This window comes from Clarias gariepinus, chromosome 7 (genome assembly GCF_024256425.1).
Source record: "Clarias gariepinus isolate MV-2021 ecotype Netherlands chromosome 7, CGAR_prim_01v2, whole genome shotgun sequence".
Classification (NCBI taxonomy): Eukaryota; Metazoa; Chordata; class Actinopteri; order Siluriformes; family Clariidae; genus Clarias; species Clarias gariepinus.
Genome location: NC_071106.1, coordinates 29634979 through 29656376, shown reverse-complemented (window position 1 = coordinate 29656376; position 21398 = coordinate 29634979). Strand labels below are relative to the sequence as shown.

The 21398-nt window shown below is 36.7% G+C and overlaps 1 protein-coding gene across 5 annotated transcripts in view; it reads right to left on the bottom strand.

Moving 5' to 3' along the window:
* Positions 1 to 392: 392 nt before the first annotated feature.
* The window catches only part of fam168a (family with sequence similarity 168 member A), a 37696-nt gene continuing 16690 nt past the window's right edge, over positions 393 to 21398 (bottom strand). Inside the window, exons 2-9 of one of the 5 annotated variants that reach the window (XM_053500405.1) lie at positions 19692 to 19761; positions 16929 to 17017; positions 12245 to 12325; positions 7719 to 7861; positions 7394 to 7456; positions 4792 to 4972; positions 3566 to 3696; positions 393 to 2034 (exon numbers count right to left, since the gene is read on the bottom strand). In XM_053500405.1, the coding sequence (XP_053356380.1) occupies positions 3584 to 3696; positions 4792 to 4972; positions 7394 to 7456; positions 7719 to 7861; positions 12245 to 12325; positions 16929 to 17017; positions 19692 to 19761 (740 nt within the window). In that variant the 3' untranslated portion in view covers positions 393 to 2034; positions 3566 to 3583. Of the gene's footprint in view, positions 2035 to 3565; positions 3697 to 4791; positions 4973 to 7393; positions 7457 to 7718; positions 7862 to 12244; positions 12326 to 16928; positions 17018 to 19691; positions 19802 to 21398 lie in introns of all 5 variants that reach the window. The other 4 variants (XM_053500407.1, XM_053500408.1, XM_053500406.1 and 1 more) reach the window with 4 other exon arrangements.

The following is a 21398-nucleotide window of genomic DNA, read 5'->3' as shown; positions in this document are numbered from 1 at the left end:
GCAACTGCTAGTTATATAGTTAGATAATACTAATTAGCTGAATTTTGAGTTTTAGAATTATTTGTTTTTCTCACAAAAAAAAATATATTATTGGTATGATTGAGGACTTGGCTACTGAGGTATTGGCCGACATTCCCATTTCATCCCATCTAATGGCCTGCCCATTGGTCTACATCCAATGTATAGACCCTGTACTCCCTGATTCTGGCACACTGACAATCAAATCAAAATTCTTCTTACTGTCTACAATGTTGAGTATTAAAACCTTGTTAAATGAAGACTATTTAAATCAACACATTTATAGAAAAAAGTGAGTATAAGCTTTGTAGTTAACTATAAAAAAACACTTCAAATGTAGAGAGAATGCCATTAAGTGAAAAACTGGAGCAGTCCTTTGTCAACTTTTAATGTGAATGCAGGTTATTCCATGAATTATTACTATCAATACTGTCTGATTCCCAATGCTATATAATGCATTATAAAATTCCTTTAAATCCATTCCGTAAATGCAAAACTCATGAACAAACCAAAAATGTAACAACAATTTCAGAAACCCAAAAACATTAAGTCAAAATGGCAAGATCATTATTGATCAAGTTTTGATCATGATTGATCATCACAAGCTTGTTAGGTATTGGATAGTTACTGAAGAATGACTATCATGAACAAAAATGTTTTTAGTCAGCCTAGCAAGTGCTATTTAATGCAAAGTTATTTAATTTACTATAGTGATGAGTAATTCTTGCTTCTAAAAAAACCCTTTTCCTTTAAAGTTGTATTGATTGTTAGACTATTTGTAGTGTTATCGGATTTATTTTAATGCAAAGTTGACAACATATGTTGTAAATCGTCTTGTATTTCGTCTTGCTGTAAAAATCAGTTAAAAAATTTTTTTTTTCTCTTTTAGAATGATGTGCACTGTAGCCGACAAGCCAAACACTTGTGATGTTTAATAAGGAACATCCCTTTAAGTGCTGAGGATATTACAGTTACCTTATTTACTGTATTGTTTGCTGATTTGCTGCTTCGTTTTTGGTTTGTTCATGTGTTTCATACTTCCAGTCCACTGTCATTTAGAGATCCTGAATACTAAAATAGGGTAATATCAGATCCTAAACATCCCCTGTTGGCATGTATTTCACATTCAGATAAAACCTGACCCTGATCCGTCAGCTTAAGTGCCATTTTTACATCACTTGCCTTCAGGTGTTTCGGCTTGTATGCGCAATTGCAACCCATTGCAAGAGCACATCTCTGCACATCACATGCATCTATATAAATATAATAAGCATGTCATAATTTAGAAGCTTACTCTATCCAGATGATCCAATAAATAAAGAAACCTCTAGTCCTCTACTAAGTGAATAACTAAGATTAGTGTAAGCACTCGACATTGAAATGAACTTTCCAAACACGTCGAGCTGCCCTACATACTGCTAAACTTATTACAAATGTACCTAATAATCTGCTACAAGCTGGAAGACAACCTTGTTATCAATGCTAGAAGTTGAACAGAAGAAATCTGTGTGAAAATAAAACTGAAAAACAGCCCTTCTGAAAAGGGAATCTGAAAATTACAAATCTACACAAATGTAAAGAAAAACCCTGCACTACTATCTAAAACTTGTAATATTTGGCATGACCGACAGATGATGAGCATGGTGCAATGTACATTTCCACTCGCTGGTGGAAATATGGAACAACAATAACAACATAAAAACGCACATTGTTTCAAAGTCGCAATTGGTCAAAATCATTCTGGAGTTTCTGCAGGAGTTGGTTGTTAATAATTTCGATAAAAAAAAAGCAACAATATAGGTCAGGAATAGGTAGATTGAAACACAAAAGGAAGTTAAATTAGGATAAAAAACTAAAGGGATAAAATTAAATTAAAAAAGCAGCTTTTACAAAAAGACGTAAGAATGCATAAAGTGACCCTTTTTTTTTTTTCTTCTGTTCCGGCAGACGCGGCTGCTGATCACAGAGAGCCCGTGTAACACTTGAGGATTTTGCATACGACGTTTAACTCCAGATCTGTTTAGGACAAAGAAATATTCACATGAATTTCATATTATTTCATCCTTTTTTGTTTTATGGTCTTCATGCACTCTAACTATCCTGGACTTGTGAAAACTGATAATCCAGCTCAGATCAATTATCCTTCCCTGCCCAGAAAAAAAAGCCATTTCAAAAGGGTTGACTTATGTTAGTTTTATGATCTGAGGGTTGCTTCAGTTGGTCAGGTCTAGACTAGACCAATGTTATGTGGCAATAAAATGAAGTCAGCTGGTGACCTGAATGACATGGTCATTACATCAATGAGATTTTTCTTCCCTAAAGGCACAGACATATTCCAAGAATCAAATTGTGTAAGAGTGGTGCTGAGAACATGCAGAATCATTTTCACACATTAACGGGGCACCACATTGTGTGCTGTAAGCAATGCTGTAAGCTCAAAGTGAAAAAACTCTTGTGCAACTTTTTTAGCCAGGCAGTATACACTGGTATGATGTCTGAGCATATCAATATCACAAATTTACTTACACTTAAATAGCCACCTATTAAATGGTATATAGTCTTTAGTATTAAATATTCAAGATACTAAACATTATTTTCTTCGCATTTCATTTTCAATTCTAAACCCAGATATTCCCCCAATAATAATAATAATAATAATAATAATAATATATTAGACATTCTAAGTGGTGTCAGACCACTGTAGTCTACATTTACAGGCACTCAGTAGGTTTACAATAAATACATGCTGTCCCTCTGTTGCTTTGTTTCATTTCTCATTTGTTGTGGTGTTTGCTGATTTTCAGGGTTACTAAAAAGAAGAGATCAATAATTCTCAGCACATCAGTGCCACCAAAATGACTGCGTATGAAACTCTCCTTTGATAAATGGAGTAAAAGAGAGATTGCACATTGTGCAGAACAACAACTGTGCAAAACTACAATGTAACCAATCATATGTTCCCATTTTAAAACCACGCAGAGTTGGTCCCTCTTGGCCAACTAGTCACAACAGGCTCCAGTCTTCTGGGGAGGCTTTCCGTTCGATTTTGAAATGTGGCTGTGGAGACTTGTTCAGTCAGTCACAAAAATGTTAGTGACCTCATTTTACTGTTACAGTTCAGTTGATTTAAAGGGTATTTATTAGGATTGAGAGACAGGCTTGAAGTTATTCCATGTACTTAAACTTTAATAAATGTCTTCTTAGACATTACTTTTAGTAGAGACGTTCTCAAACTGTAACGGGTTTAGGCCCCTTAGTTTCAGAGATGGGATAGTGTTATGCTAAAATACATTTCAACTTTGTGGAACACCGACATATGATAAAGATTTCCATATTATTTTGGCGATATAATCAATGTCGTCAGCACTTAAACTCCAATCACACTGTGTGCATATAAAGCGCAAGTAACATTGGCATGTTTTTATTTAATTAAATTCCTTCACTAACTCAAACTGCAATGCTAGCCTGAAAATACTGGTAACAAGACCATCACAGAACTGCATGCACATTGTAAAACATTCTGATAAAAGTGGATAAAAGGGCTTACATGATTGACAGGTGGGCTCTACCAATGAGGTGGCACGTAGCTGTAGCCAGGTGTTCCTTGCGGACGATACGTTGGCACCGTGACGGGGTGTGCACCAATGGGAGTGTGCTGGGGTGTGGTCAGCAGTGTTCCTGATTGGAGAATCGGCATTATTGTTAGTGTCTTTATATCTTGGTAGCGCTATCTATCAAAGCATTAGCACACTACGGTTCAGAGAAAGAGGCACTGGACTCACTACAGATACAATTAAAGACAGAATTAAAGCTGAGAATTTCCTACTATGCTAAAATGTAGGCAATCGCTTTCATTTGTCATTAGTAAGAAATGACCTGAAATAACAGCCTTCAGACAACAAACAGGTTTTGGGTGATGGCATATAGTCAGAAAGGAATTATATAGAGTTTATTCATAAATGGTTTATTATGTCATTTGATTTGTTCTTTTAAAAAAATACAAACCTGTATCTGTCTAAAGTTAATATGAACACTTATTGATATAAACAGTAGATGTCTCTTTAATTCACTATCATCATTCATTATATTCAATATATTCATTTGTGCATTAGTACAAAAGTAGCAATTTTCACATCATATGACTGCAAGTATTTCGGTACTCATCAGCACGGACACTGACACCAAAATGAGTAACCTATTTACAGTAGCACTTAAGCAATCAGTGGTATCTTGAAATATTTTTTAAGCTCTTTTTATGTTGGCTGCTGCTGTGTGCAGCTAGACATGAGCTTAATTCTCTTCCTGTCCTGTTATGGCATCTTTACTGCTATATTTAAAAGGACCTTACAGACATCTTAAAGCATCATCATCCATACTAATACTGTTCTACAAGCTCAGAAAGGCCTTACTTGTGCTCATTACTACAGATCCTGTTTAAACACTATAAAGATGTTTTATTGTGTTTGCATTGCAGGGTGATGATGTACTAGTATTCTCGATATTTTCATCACTTTTATTTTATGTTGTTTGTTCGTTAACCTTGCAATGTACACTAGGCATTTTGGATATTTGTATCAAAGCAGTTATATTTTATATCATTTAATGCATCCTTTATTATTGTACAATTTTGTGGATAGGATATTTTTTTAAACATGCCTTCAGATTAAAGCAAAGCAGTGGCCAATATGCACCCAGTTTATCAATCTGTTATTATCACTGCATTTAAAGTAGTGTGTGCATGCTTGTGTGTATGTGCTTAGTTTATTGTTTCACCTGCAGACATGGCCATTGTGGTTCCTGCCACCATGCCCATGGTGAGTGCGCTGGGACGGGGGGTCACAGGGGGCACTGGGGCAGGGTACAGGGCAGAGGGAATGCTGTTAGGCTGCACCACTGTGGTGTGATGGATAACATGGGGCTGTGCAGCATACACAGGTTGGGTGTAGTAGGCTCCCTAAAGAAACAGCAGCAACAGAATTAAATGAATAGACAATCTTTCAATCACATTTCCACAAAAGTGTTAATATTAAAATTCAAGCCCTGATTTACTAAAATTCTAAATAGGAAGGATTACTTACCATGGGCAAGCTAAGCCTTTTGTTTTACATGTACTTTATATTAGAAAGCTCAGAGAGAGACTCCTGATAAACCAAAAATAAGGCATTTGCGCAATTGTGAGTCAAGTCAGTCTCAAACTATTTAAGATATTAAATTAATATTAAATTAAAAAAGAGATACAGTATGAATACATTGTAATCCCATGGTATGTATAAATCATGCTTTTAATGCAGTAGGCATCCGAGATGCAAATGTGCTGTGAATATCTTATAAACCAACAATACTGCACTTACATACCGTAACTCGTGACTTGAAAGGACATTCTCTTTATTTTTACACGCATAAATGCATGAAAAAAAGTTTTCATATTATCTGCAAATGGTGGAAACAAGATCCCGCAGGTTTAATACCAGCTCTTTGTATTCATTTATGCATGCAATTGTCGTTCCTGAAGTAAATACCAGATTTAATAAATCTGATACCTTAATGCATTTGCATATACACCGTCTTGTATTTTGCACTTTAAAGCAAAAATGCTTAAAAACTGCAATAATGAAAGAAAATGCCCCAAGACAATTTTTGTCTATTTCAAAATGCAATCCTCTGTAAACCCTTCTACTAAACCAATGTGAACATATTTTTCTGTTATAATTTTGTATGTGCTTTTGTAAAGGTTCCCAAAACTTTTTTTTTTCGTAAAGCACAATATTAATGAATCCAAAAAAAAAAAAAAAAAGAGACTGTCTTCAACAGCAAGTACATCAATGACATCACTGCATCACGATTGAATCAGAAGCAATGGATGTCTATGGAGCTGGGCGCACTGCTGATGAACTGAAACTCCGTGTATGACCCCACTCGCACCTCACGCAAGCTTTTCACCTTCCCACTGTTCGCAAATAGGCCCCTTTGATTTCGGGCATTCTCAGTCAGTCTGTGTAACAGTTTCTTCCTATCAGACGCCTCAATACCCAGTGACATGTACACACACACACAAACACACACATACATACAGCGTCAGATACTGAGGATTATAATAAATTGAGGAAAAAGATCTACATTTAGCTATGACAGTTTGGCACACTCATGGTATTCCCTCATCAGATTCACAAGGTAGTCACCTGAAACAGTTTTCACTTCACATGAGTGACTTTTCAAGAGATACTCTGTGACACTTCTTGCCCTTATGTGCTTTAGACCACCAGTTGTCTTGTGCAGAGGAAGGGAGGGTACAGAATCAATAGCCCTATTCTACTACAACTACTGTACGAATCCATATTATGGCAAGAAACGGTTAAATAAATAAAAAAAAGACAGTCCATCATTACTTTCAGAACGAAGGTCAGACAACCAGAAAAATCTCAAGAACTTTTTGCGCTATGATGAAACTGCCTCTCATGAGGACCGTCACAGGAAAGAAGGACCAAGTGCTGCAGAGGTAATTTTTTTTGGACAAACAGCCTCAGAAATTGCAGAGATTTCAAGCAGCAGACATATTTTAACATCCACTATTCAGAGGAGACTGTGTGAGTCAGGCCCTCATGGTTAAATTGAGGGAAAGAAACGATTACGTAGGAAGAAGAACAAGCAGAAGAGACTTGGTTGGGCCAAAAAAACACAAGGATTTGACATTAGATCAATGGACAAATGCCCTTAGGTCTGATAACTCCAAATTTTAGATGTTTGGGTCTAAGCGCAATGTCCTTTTTAGATGAAGAATGAAGAGGGTGAACAGACAGCGGGAATAACACTTTCAGGAACTGTGAAGCATGGAGGAGGTGTGATGGTGTGGGGATGCTTTGCTGGTGACACTGTTGGTGACTTAGTCAAAATCGAAGGCACATTTAACCAGCATGGCTACCATAAGCATTTTGCAGCAACATGCCATACCATCTGGTTTGCACTTAGTTGGAACGCCATTTCCAACAGGACAATGCCCCCGAACACATCTCTCTTATGTAAAAGCTTTTTGTCTGAAAATGACAGTGATGGAGTGCTGCATCAGATGACCTTGCTTTACAATCTCTCAATCTAAATCTATTTGAGATGGTTTGGTCTGAATTGCACCTGGGAGTGAAGAAAAAGCAGCCAATCAACACCTCTGTGAACTGCTTTAAGATTTTTTTTGGATAATTATTTCAGTTAACTAGCCCAGGCGGCTGACTGAGAGAATGCAGATTTTTGTTGATTACATAATTTCATACTTGTTCTATCATAATTTTACTGTCTATAGTATTAATATACCATGTTCAAAACATGGTAATTTTTTTAAATTATTTTTTTATAAAAGCCATTGAATAAGTAGGTATGTCCAAACCTTAAACTGGTAAAGAAGGTCTATGTTGGTCCTGTAGTAGCTGTCCTGTACCGGCTGTATATGCTTAAAAAGACAATAAAAGCCACTTAACCTGACACAGAAAATAAAGCAATCCACATCTTTCCCTCAACCATCAGTCAACAGTGCATAATAAACTTGACAGTACTTTCTTAAATGTTGCTGCGAGTCATCCATATTATTTCACCACTTCCTCCCACACCCTCAATTGTGTTTCTACCTCAAGGCTGAAAGTTTCCACCCACTGCCTTACAGTAATCTTGTTTGAACATGGTGAAATGTTGCTCAGTTGAACAGCCCCCCTTACCTGAGTGTAGAGGTTCTGTTGGGGGTAGGCACTGCGGATCGGGTACATGGCTGAGGGGTACGTGCTTGGAGAGGGTGAATAAGGAGGAGGAGCTCCATTTGACTGAGATGGGGGGACTTTATACGGGGTGCCTGTGGAGTATCCTGATATAGAAAAAAATAGATATTTTATTAATTCATGTGTAATGAATGGCAAAAAGATTGAACAATATCGCACTTATACAATACAGAAACAAGACATGTATAATGGTTTTGGCAATTTAGAGTAAATGATGGAGAACAAATATCATAGGATTTTATAAAAATAACAATTTAGTTGCATTTGTTTACAAATATTTTAGGTGCCTCATGGTTTCTTGGCTTGCATTCGATTAAAGAAATGGTATAAACCTGATTTATCAATATAACATAAATGTGACTAATTTTTTCCAACTGCTGAACTGCTTGGCTTTAATAACGGTCATTATTCTTGCTTACTAGTGGATCTAATGTCGGTTTAAGGCAAACATGTGTATGCCACATGGTCATTTGCCTATAAAGAAAAGAGATTTCAACATTTTAAAGCAGTCCAAACAAAAGGATTCATCAAATTAAAAGATGTTTAAACTGTCTAAAGCGAAGTTATTTCTTTTTAGTGATGGAACCGAAAAAACTATCCATAGAAAATGATGAAGATGTATGGTTTACATACAGAAAATAATATTTGAGTATTATTAAATCACAGCAAGCCATCCTCTAGTTTGTCTTCACAGAGGAATATCCGTAAACTAAAGGCGAACACATTAAATGTCATTTAAAACTATATATAAAATGTGTATGAAACATTTCTTCATCTTCTGCTTTTTTGCACTGGACTGATTTAACCCCAAGAGGTTGTATAATAAATAATACAACGCATCATAAAAATCATGCTAATAAATCATTCCAAATGAAAAATTAGTGATAAAGAGAGAAGACAGAGAGAAAACAAAGGAAAAAAAGAAAACATAAATCAGATGGTGGCCTACACTATTTATATGTCCAGTGCAAAAGTTTCCAAACTGTTAAGTGTCAGTGCAAACATATTCCCTCACAGACCAAGGATTTAATCTATACTAAGCCTCTTGGTATTAACTATATACCTGGCTCTCTCCTTCCCAGTATCAAAGTGATTTGTATCAGTCCTGCTTTGCTTCACTAACGCACTAAGTTTAGACAAGCGGTGACTTAGTTGCCTAAATTAGCGACAAAGCAAATCTTACTAAACATTTCAAACTGGATGCTAGAGTCAAATATCAGCTAAGACTTTAATAATGCTAGAGTCAAATATCAGCTAAGACAACACCGGAGTAGACACAAAATGACATTTTTCGCTATCATTGACGCCAGTAAAAGGGTGCTAAAATCCCATACACGTTATGCTTGCTTTGAATAGATGCATTGAGCAATCTTTACTATACAATATGAATCTTTGACAGGCAGAAGCGCCATGCCTTTTTATTGCAATCAACAGGCACAGAGAGCATGCCTCTTTTACTGGAACTGACTGGCAGAAAGGTCACACCTCTTTAACAGGCAAAAAGACAATGTAATCTAAAATACTGCATTAGGAAAATCATAACTGCAGGATTTGAGCGGCACATATTTAAGCTTTTCTCAGGACTAGCAGGTATAAAGTTATGCAATATAATCCTATAACACACCAGACGTTACACACACACACACTGTACCTTTCAAATATTCTTAAGGCAGAGACATGATTGATGTCTAATAAGGTTAAGGTTGAATAAATTTTAAACAAATTGAGAAACATGACTGGAGGGAATATTACTGCATCTCTAATGAATTTATGCCTTTGTGCACACTATGCTGTTTCTCTTGCATCTGTGTATATCGTTGCATATTTTGTAATGCATTTATGGCATTTTTTCATCCTTCAGGGATGTAACTTCATGTTCAGGGTTTGATGAGGCAATTTGTGAGCTAAAAAAACAAACAAACAAACAAACAAACAAACAAAAAAACAGCTCACTTTTGGTTTGGGCAACTCTCACTTCGGGTTTAAATCAGAATCCAAAAACAAATACAGATAACGTCATATATCTACACTATATCATTAGAAGTTTATGGACACCTTTCCATACCATTGTCACAAATTTAGGGGAACAATGCACAACTGTACAAAAGCTCTTTACACGCTGTAACATTATAATTTACCTTAGACCTAAGGGGCCTAAACCTTTTGTAGGATGACAATGCTCCTGAGCACAATGTAATGGCAAAGTTGTAAAAGAAGAACTGGAGTGTCTTGCACAGAGCCCTGACCTCAACCCAACTGCACCTGGAATGCTAACTGTGCCTCAGGCCTCGCCACCTGACTCATCATATTGTGCATGTGGAAGAGAAACAGTTCTTTTAATGTTAAACTATAGTTATAAACATGAAGGCCTTCATAAGAAAAATACATTCTCTGGATAAGCACAAGGGGGCAGTGTTGGGTCACGATACCCAACAACAAACGTTTAAATTTTCCATTCTGAGGGCAGTATGATGAATGTATTAAGCTAGTGCTAGTCCTATCTATGATATGATGCATGGTACATAATTTCAGACAAAGTCTTACACCTTTCACTACTATGGACAGTGCTGACGGTGAATATATTGTAACTTTTGTTCATAGAAATGAGCAATTATTTTAAAAAATCCCTAGTTGCACTTTATCCTTTTTGTAGGCCAAACATTAGGAAAAAATTATCTTTGTTAAAATAAAAAGCAAAAATGAGCCAGGCACATGATGGCACAGCAGCTCCAGAGTCCCTGATTCGATTTTGAACTTGAATTAGTGTCTTTCTAGTGTTTTGTGGGGTTTCCTCAGGTTCGCCCAAATTGTTCATACCTCCTAGATATAGTATATATTATATACACAGTAACACAAAAAAACAGTATGTACATACATATATCTATAAAATGTAACAAAGCAAGATTATTACCTGCTAGCTAAGCCTTAAGAAACTTTTTTCCCAACCACTTATTGAGCTGCTTCATACGTTTAAGTAAATTCCTGGTTATGGTTGCTAACAACATCTGGGATGTAATGTATTTGACATTGTGCTCATATTCACACAATGCCTAAGAAGTAAAAAAAAAAAAAAAAAAAACTTACCACAGATTACAACAAAAGTAACCCTAAGAGATGGATATGTGTGAAAATAGATAGACGTTGTACAGTACAGTGCCAGCTCTACTCTCCAAAGGTGTTAATATGCACCCAGCAGTTCAGATGGGGCAAAATGCCCAGAGTGTGTGTTTCTTCCCTGAACTCTGCCTATACTTTTTCGTACCAATCTGTTAACATAGCGAGAACAGGGCATCTTATCCACTGGAGGCTGTTGGAGACTAAAGTTAAATCATTTACGTCCAACAGCTCATTACAAACACACCTCTGTGTATCTGAGATTACCAGCATCACTAAGCACTGTTAATCCAAATCCCAGTGCAAGGCTTTTTTGTGCAGTTTTTCTTAGTTCATTTGATAAGTGAATACCTTTCATGTATTTTTTTTGTTTTGTTATCCAAGTCTTTTTGCAGTATAGTGTAAGCAGTAGGAAAAATAACAATAGAAATGGCAATGTATTTATATAATGCATTAGGCATTCTGTCATCTGGCTCTTGACCTCAGTCATGGTCTTACTGAATTTGTGAAATATGTATAGTGTCAAATAAACACTACACATGGGACAAGGTGAGAAGACGTCACAGCTGACTTATGCATTTATTAGTTGGCAAAAAAAAAAAGCAGACCAATCAATTAATTATTTTCCTTAACATTGTAAATAAGAGTTTTACAAGGCTGTAAGATTGTCAAGAGCAGAGTTTTTTTCTATAGTTGGAAATAAATGAAATGTGTATCGATAAGAAGCTCTTGTTAATGCAACAACCCACATACGTTAAAGTTCATCAGTTTAGTTTTCACCCTGTTTAACTGGATGTCTAATACACCATAGAGTATACAAAGGCTCTTTACAAACTAAAGTTATAAACATTTAATTATGCAATACCCTTATTGACTGGAACACAGTACTCATCAACATATTTTAACCCTAACCATACTTAAATCCCTGTCCATCACTCCATCAATACTTGTGTGTCTATGGAAAAATCTAAATAATTAAAATAATGTGTTTATTTGACTAAATGAGAGCTCAGATTTTCTAATGACGGGGAAGGTCTGTAAAAGCAAGGAGGGGAACGTCTGGTCTTGAGCTGTATTGTGAAACTGTTACACCCTAAATACAAAAACAAACGAACCATTGAATTACAAAAAAACATAGATTTTTTTTTAATCCTTGCTACCACCAGAACTGATTACGTTCTGTCATTGTTCCAAACACGCTCATGCTATATCTGAAGGGGATTTGAGGCATACAAATTACTAACACAGACTACAGTTATTGGCTGGGGAGGCATCTACATTGGCATCAAATTCTTCTCGTTGTGCAAGTAAGCCTGCGGCAAACCGTTTGAGCTTGTGTGTGTGTGTTTTCTCACCTGGAGGGTACCCTGGACTGCCTGTCTGATAGAGGCTTGGTGTGTAGGCAGGAGCTGCAGTGGGATAGCCTGCTGGGTAACCTAATAAACATACACAAGGGAATAAAGATATAAGCAACAAAATCTGGTCAAAGGAACGCAAAGCTTCAAAAAAAAAAGTCAGTTCATGTATCAGAATAATGAATATGATAAGAATAATTTAGTCATCAGCTGTGATATACTAATGTAAATCTTTCATGGCAGCATCAGAATGTTTGGAGAATTAGGGAGCTGGAGGGGAGAGAGAGAGAGAGAGAGAGAGAAAGGAAGATGGAGGGGGGCATGGTGACTGAACAGGATGGGCCCAGATGGTGTTCATTACCACTCGTCTGTCTTAATAAGATACAGTCGAGTGAGTGCGAAACACATAGCACCCACTGCCATACTGAACAGCAGAACTGTCAGACGCATACAACACACAAGGGGCAGAACTCTCCTGGAACAGTAAATTGAAACTGCCACGTCTGGTGAAGAGACTGCGCTGGTCCTGCTGCATCTGATGTAATAAGAGATGATTCCACTGGCAGAAACCACCTACACTGCTTAGACGGGGTAGCGTATTTCTACTAAACTTACTTACCTAACCTATATATAAATAAGCACTAAACACTGACCATGAAGGCTGTCCATAAATCTTGATCCAGGAGAAAAACCATGTTCATATATTACTGTAACTACAGACAGTGACTCAACCACAGCGGGCCAGATGGCTTTTTTTTTTACAACCTCTGATTCTCTCTACCTTCCTCTGTCTCAATCATTTTTTTCTCTTTCTTACACTTTCTATCACTCATTGCATCCCACTTTCTCTGGTATTCCTAAGTTGTTACTGACAGATTTTCCTTCCATCACCTCCGCAAAAGTCTGCTAGCTATCACATAACGTTAATCGCAGTGTAAAAGCTCTACATCTCTCTCTCTCTCTGTAATTGAGTCTTGGATATTCTCAGCAATGCGGTTGACACTACAGTGTTACACTTTGAATACTCACACATGCCTAGGTGTGGCATAGATAGGTGAAAAGTGTGAGGAAATATGATTAAAAAAAACATGCCCTCTCCAATTATCAGTGCAATAAGTACAGAATGCTCATGTACAGTATACTCACCATCTCGTTATTTATATTAGATGCCTATTACATGGCAGCAACCCATTGCATTTAGGCACGTAGACATGGTCAAGACAATCTGCTGTTCAATGCAAACATAAGATTGGGGAAGAAAGGAAGTCTCCCAATTTAAAAGTAGATTTAAGACACATCTCTTTAACCTGAAATACGAATAATTCACTCTCCAGTACATTTAAACGCACACTCCCATTTAGTGCTGCTAATATAATAAACGGCAGCCACGATAATTCTTTTCCACCAGTTCTTTCTTTTTCTACCCATCCCGAGGCATCTGGAGATTGTGCCAGCTCCAGTAGCCAGAGGCCAACCCTGTGAGGATCCTGATACATCCAGAGCTCCTCCAGCTGGGTTCTGCTTCGTGATGGTTTGGAGCTACACAGGCTGCTGAGGTCCCAGTGATTCAGACCCCTTCTGCCCTAGCACATTATGTCGGCATAAAATTCCTGCTATCTGTTATGACCCAAATGAGGATCGGTTTCGTATTGAGTCTGGTTCCTCTCAATGTTTCTTCATATTGACACCTCGGGGAGTTTTTTCCTGACACTGCCATCACCATTGGTTTGCTCAAAGGGGACAATCTGATCATTATGATCTATACACATTTTTCTCGCTTATAGACAGTTCCATGATTTTCTTTTAATTTAGTGAAACTGTTCTGAGACAATGACTACTGTTAAAAGTGCTATATAAATAAAATTTAATAGAATTGAATAATTGAAGTGACTTTGAACATGGTGCCAGAGAATCTGGGCTGGTTATTTCTGTAACATCTACTATGATTTTCACAGACACCCATTCTTAGGGTTTATAGATATTGAACTGACAAAAAAAAAAAAATAGCCAGTGAGTGGCATTTCTCTGGGCAAAAATGTCTTGTTAAAGAAGTCAGAGGTTATAGAATGGCTAGACAGATTCGAGCTGACAGAAAGCCAACACTAACTTAAATAGCATTTCATTATAACTAAGGTATGTCGGAGAGCATCTCTGAACACACAGCACATCAAATCAATGAAGCATATAGACTACAGCTGGCGAAGACCACAGAAGGTGTCACTCTTGTCAGCTAAAAACAGGAAACAATTTGAATTACAATAAGATAATAGACGATTAGGGGGAAAAAAATGTTGCCTCCTCTGATGAATCTCAGTTTCTGTATTGTTTAAAAGCCACAGTATACGCGTGTATCATTGCTGACCATGTCAATCCTTTTATGACCACACGATAACCTGCCATGTCACTAAGCTAAAATTATCTCGATCTGGTTGAACATGACCGTGAGTTCACTGTACTTAAATGGTTTCCATGGTTGCCAGGAAGATTTCCCTCATGGATATGCAGCCAATAAATCTGCAGAACGTGTATGATGATATCATGTTAATAAGGACCTAAGGAATGTTTCCAGCATCTTGTTGAATCAATTTTGCAAAGAATTAAGGCCTTTCTAAAGGCAAAAGGAGGTCCAACCAAGTATCAGCAAGGTGATAGTAATGAAATAGCCAGCGAGTGTATTTGGTTGGGTGCCAGACAACAGTAAAAGGACCATCAACCACACACACATTTTAATAACGTGGCAAAGAAAATAAAATACATTTATGACCATTTGAGCTAAAAAAAAATTTTTTTTAAATACCATGATAATAACTCGGTTAAAAAAAAATACAAATCTTCCTAAACCGGGTCTATTTTAAATAATAGTGGCTGATAGCCAATAAACTGTAATTAAACAAACTAAGAGATGTGTTTGTTTGATGTTGACCTTTTCTGAACATTATTATACACACAATTACTGCACAAAATGTTTTTACTCATATGTAATCAGCTGCTGAATGTGCCTTATGTTAACCACCCAAATTTAGAACGCTCATAAAATATTTTAGTGAGATAGTCAGTTAATTCCAAAAATCCATCTTCACTGCTACACTGCTGACACGTGCACTTAATCATGCTCTAATGCAAGACTGCACTACTAATAGTCTCTTACAGAAAAAAGAGGAGTGTGCTTTATCTTTTCTTCTCACTTGCCCTGCAGTGGTAAAATGTTCATTTACATTGGCTTTCATTCCAGCAGACAAGCAGAGTGTTGCCTTGGAGTCAGACAAACACTTGGGTTAATAGAGACATTTGCAAACAAATACACACACCCACAATCATTCACTCTCACCCACATCCTCACTGCACATATTTATTTCAATATGTTTGTAAGGACCTTGCAAAGATAAGTACATATAAAAAAAAAGGTTTATTATAGATCCAGCTATAATCACGATCTCAAAAGCCAAAATAAAACCGCAACAGGATATCATTAGTGAAAATAAAGTATAAATGGCATATATGGACAGTAAATACTGGATGCAACGTTAGATGGATGGAGAGCATGAACAAGAGCATGAACAAGCAAAAACAGAGAAAATTGACTATGGCTAAAATGTATTAACCGTGTGTATTAATAAATATGGATCATATGTATGGACAGTAAGTGGTGGGCAAGTATTGATGTACATAAGTGCTGCGCAGTGCCTACTGAAAATAAGCATAAATGGTAAGTATGGACATTGACTATGAGTAGGCACACTGATTGCCCCGATGGTAATGGTTGGTAAGTATAAAAATGCGAGTATTAACTATGAGTATGGACACTTAATATTACATATGAGTATCAGAGTTTATTATGACCAGAAAGAACTGAAGAACATAGACAATGAGAACTGGCAATGATTATGGATATAAACTTCACCAAGCACTGATGATGACTATGGATGTCAAGTACGGACAGGGATTATAAATGATGAGTAAGAATTTTGAGTACAAACAGGGGGTATTGAGTATAGACGTTAAGAATGGCCAGTAAATACTGACGATCAGTAAAGGCTGTGGGTATAGACAGAGCGTAACGATGAGCACTGAGATTGAGGATGAACAGTGAGTACTGACGATGAGCACTCATGTTAAGAATGGACAGTGAGTAATGATAAGCACTGATGTTAAGCATTGACAATGAGTATTGGTGATGAGTGTGGATGTTCAGGATGGACTGCGTATTGACGATGAGTATGGCTGTTTAGTATGGACAGTAAGTGTTGAGTATAGATGGCAGAAATGGGCAGTGAATGTTGATAAATAAGGATGTAGAGTATGGACAGGGGGTATCTATAATGAAAATGGATGACGAATGGTGAGCATGGACAGTGAGAACTAAAAGTATGGATGGTTACCAATAGACAAACTGTGACTATGGATGAGAACACATTAAAGGAATAAGGACAGCTATGGGTAATGTCAAGCATGAATGAAATATTGAGATCCAATATGGTTGACAAAAAACATCGCCGAAAACACCTAAAAAAAAAAGCACCTTAAATTCTGATACTTTAAAAATTTTAAATTATTGCAAGTCAGCACTTATTTCCTGCTGGCTAGCAGCAGCTTATCCAGGAATTTATAGTCTAATTACGTTGCATTTTTAAAACGGGTATTACATTTCAGCATGTCTGCCACATTCTGATTCAGCATTTCTTACCTGTGTAGGCCATGGTTTTGGGGTTTCCATATGGAGTCCCAGGCTGCACTGGACTGTACACAGGGTTCATACTGGATACTCTGCCCTTACTGAGAGAGAGAGAGAGAGAGAGAGAGAGAGAGAGAGACAGAGCAATAAAACAAGCAGGAAAATATTAATTCTGTACACTATAAAACAGACCCAAAACCAAAAAACGCTGAACTCTTTCAGGGACATAAATGTACAAAATATTTTGGAAAAACAGATGACCTGGAATTCAGATAAATATGAGCCAAGAAATATCAGGCACAGATGAAGACGCACACAGAGACAAAAACAACAGAAGGCAAAAATACATACACAGAGAGCGAGAGAGAAAGTCTATAAAAAACACATGAAAAAGACAAATGCATGAAAATCTCTTAGCTCCATGGCTACCAGGGAACATTACAGTTGCATGTACTCTACACAGCATTTCTATGTGTATAATCAATCAATGTTGGTCAAAACCATACACTACCAACAGTTCTCTTAGTTTTTTTCTATGCATCAAAACCAAACTATGCTTGGCAGTTTGTGGCTTGCCCTTCGTCATGACTGAGAAACAGTGGCTGCTAGCTAGCAACTGTGACAAATTTTCTGGGACATTCTGCTTGTGCTCTCGTTATAAAAGCTGTAAGATTGACACAAGCTCCAACATTTGTAACGCGGTTGTGGTATAAAATAGATTTTTGCGCCTTTGTTAATAAAATGCCATGTTTATTTATTTACTTATTTTTTGGACAGTGTGTTTCATGTGTGTAACCAAGTAAACTCCCAGTGGAGTCCTAAAATTAAGTTTCCTTTTCCATTTTTAAGCTTTTCATGGAATACATTCCATAAAGTAACCCTATCTAGTAATAATGGCTATGTTTACACATGAATGAAAACACTACAAGCACACATGGGATCGACAGGATCGTTAAACTTTTTTTGGACAATATATCAATAACTATGTGCTCAGTAATAGAACTAATAGTCAAATAGCACTCTTACTGTATAGAGGAATTAATTCGTCTACCAGGCTGCACTTGTTGGACCTGGGTTAATGCGAAAGTATAAGAGCCTGATCACAGGCATTCACATTTCAGTTTATAACTGCAATTATACTGTATCTTCCAGCCAAACTATAATATGATATGAGCCTTTCCAAATGTTACTTGGCCTATTTAAAAAAAATACTTACATTTAAAAATAATCTTTCTAGTGGTTAAAACCACTTTTTGTCATGGAGAGCTAAAACAGAAGACAAACTAAAATGTCAACATTTAATAATATATTTCTTTCCCATTTCCTTGCTGAAGTACTCTATCTGGACACCTTATTTGTAACCAACAACTTTTTCAGGTAAGAAGGTAAAAATCAATTGTCTAATTCAGATTTATTTGGTCAGATCAGATTTCTATCACCCAATACATCGCAGTCATAATGAACTTTTATGTGGTCTGAAAAAGTATACATTGATACGTCTTTGGTCGCTTCATGTGGGTTAAAAGACGTCATATTTGTTTGACTGCTCATTCATTTCAAACAATGGATGTGGTTTTCTAGTCGGCTGCATTTGTTCTAGGATGAGAAAAATACCAAACGTCTCGTTTAAGCTGTTTTAGCAGCTATGGCTAGTAAAATCGGATAAAATCACTGTTCGGCAAAAAGTCACATAAATTACAAACTGTCCATTCTCAATCCTGATCTGACCTAAAAAACATCAGCTGGTGCGTTCAGAGAGCAGTAAACATCTGATCTGTGGTAGGGTAAATAAAAAAAAGGATTTGAATAAAACAATAGTGAGAGTCAGCTAGGTGGGAAAAGACACATCTGGGGATAATGTAGCGTAATTTTTGTCTTTGTGTTACTGAGAGTCAGAAAATAAACAGAAGAGCAAAACAGGAAAACGAAAGAGAGAGAGAAAGAAAGCTAGAGAAAAGCTCAGAAACCAGAATTAATAAATTTCATCGAGAAACCCTGTGGTATTTTCAATGCAGGGAGTGTACAGTCGTGGCCAAAAGTATTAGAACAAAAGTGAAATTCAATGTTTTAAAGACTCTTTTTTTATGCAATGCATTTAATGTTTTAAAGTCTCTTTTTTTATGCAATGCAATTGCTATACAACAATCAATATTCAGTATGAAGTCCTGTATTCTTCAAAACCTGCTGGATCCGGCTGGGCATACAGTCGAAAAGATGTCTGCAGTACTCTGGTGTGACTTGCTCAATACTTGATTGCGTCCTGAAGATCATGTACAGCAGACGTTTTTTTGACTACTACTGTTTTTTTCACCATTATCCAACAATTTTCCATTGACTTTAGGTGTGGGGATTCCAGGTCATGGCTCCAGAAGCTGAATATTGTTGTTGCATCGCAGGTTTTTACATGTTTTCCAGTTAAATAGTACAATTCTTCAGTCATAATTGAAGAATTGTTCCTGGAGGTAAGAACCAATTAGTGAAATCAACTGTTTTATGCACAGGCAGAACTAATACATAAATGGCACATGTCGTCTTAATACTTTTGGCCACCACGAAACATAAATGAACATTTTGTGTAACAGTGTTGAGTCTTTCAAAAACAATAATGGATTAAAATTTTTATACATTTTTTAAACCATTTGTCCCACTAAAAGTGGTAAAAACAGCATTATGGAGAAATTTCCAAACAAAAGTAAATTCACATTCAGGTGCACACAAGCACACACACCCCTACATGGTGGATATGGGGCTGGTTTACACAGTCTCTACACTGACCTCTTTAAGCTGCTGTCTGTCGGGTAGAGAAAAGTGTATTTGTCAGAAGGAGGTCCGCCTGCCATTCTCACTGAAGCAAAGGCAAATGAAGAAGGGATGGATATGCAACTCTGAAACATCAAATAAAAACAAGAAAAAAAAAAGAAAGAAAGACAAAAGGAAAGCAAGGTCATGGTTAGAAAAAGCACAATTGAGCACAGCAAAGCACAGCAACAAAAAACAGGCAAAGCAAAACAACATAGCTCAGAGAGAGAGAGAAAGAGGGATTGTCTGAGACAGAGACAGAAAATCTGTCAGAGAGACAGTCACAGAGTCAGTATGTCAGAAAGAGGAGCAGAATATCAGAGAATCATATAGAAAGTGAGTCAGAGAGTGAGTGAGAAAGTATCCAAAAGTCAGAGAGAAAGTCAGAAAAAGAATGAGTCAGAATAGCAGTCAGTGAAATAAGTGAGTCAGAGAGATAGGATTGCAGAGGCGCAGTATACAAGCTGCGATGGCATGAAATGTTCAACTCATGAGAAGCACTGTGTGTGTGTGTGTGTGTGTGTGTGTGTGTGTGTGTACGCCCATACTATAGAATCATTAATCAGCAAGACTTTGGATGTTCCTCCATTTTTCTCGCCTTATCAGTTACTTGTCTGTCTGTCCCTTCTTTCTCTGTCCTTCAATCTCATTAACTGTACGTTCTGTTAATGCAAGATGGCCTTTTCAACACAATACATTCTGTCACAGAGAAAATGCATTTAAAGCAGCTTTCGAGGCCACACACACCCACATATCCATTCAATCAACATTCGCTTTGCTACTTTTTCCCGACAAACACCATGAATTGGCTTGGCTGTACTGCTAATATTGTGACTAGTGCATTGATTACAAATGTTCAGTCATCGCATAACTATTGTGCATATACTTACTAAAGTCATGTGATTTAATTGTTAAATAGAAGTTATAAATTATTGTTAAAAGGCTGTTACATTTGTTATTCACAATATGATAAATTATAAAATAGTAGATTTTCTAGAATACTAGTTACTAGATAATACCTACAGTAATATCAAAGCTAGAGATGCACAATTCTTCTCGGATGATACAGATCTTCATACATCATATACACAGATTCTCCGATATTGATCTTAGATGATGCTGATTATCTATAAAAACTATAATTAACCCCATACAAAAACATTTTATTTTAATAATAATAATAATAATAATAATAATAAAAAAACAATTAGATGTTTAGAACAAGCGACTAGAACTGGCTAGTAAGGTGCAAGTTAAGTTACACTTAACTGTCTAGGCATAGTAGCCAGCATGATGCATGCTTACCATGTTGATTTACTGCTCAGGTGTCAAAATTTGATAGTGAATCAAGAGCACTTTCCAATACTCAGGGGTATCGAAGCAATTTGGTGCCCAAAACTTGAAGCCTAATAATGGCACAGTGTTTGTCTAATCCACAGACTCTTATTAGAATAAAAACAGTTACAAAACCTATGCATTCGAATGCAACAGAAGTAAACACAGCTAATGTTTTGCCAGATTGCAGGATAATTCTACTTCAGCTACATCAGAAACTATTCCTAAACTTTCATGGACTAAAAAAGAGGCACATTTTTCTTCATTTTCTCAGTGCTTGTGTGGGAAACATTTCTGCTTTGCTGCTTTAAAGCAGCCCAGTGGACCGAAAAATATGAGGCAATAGTG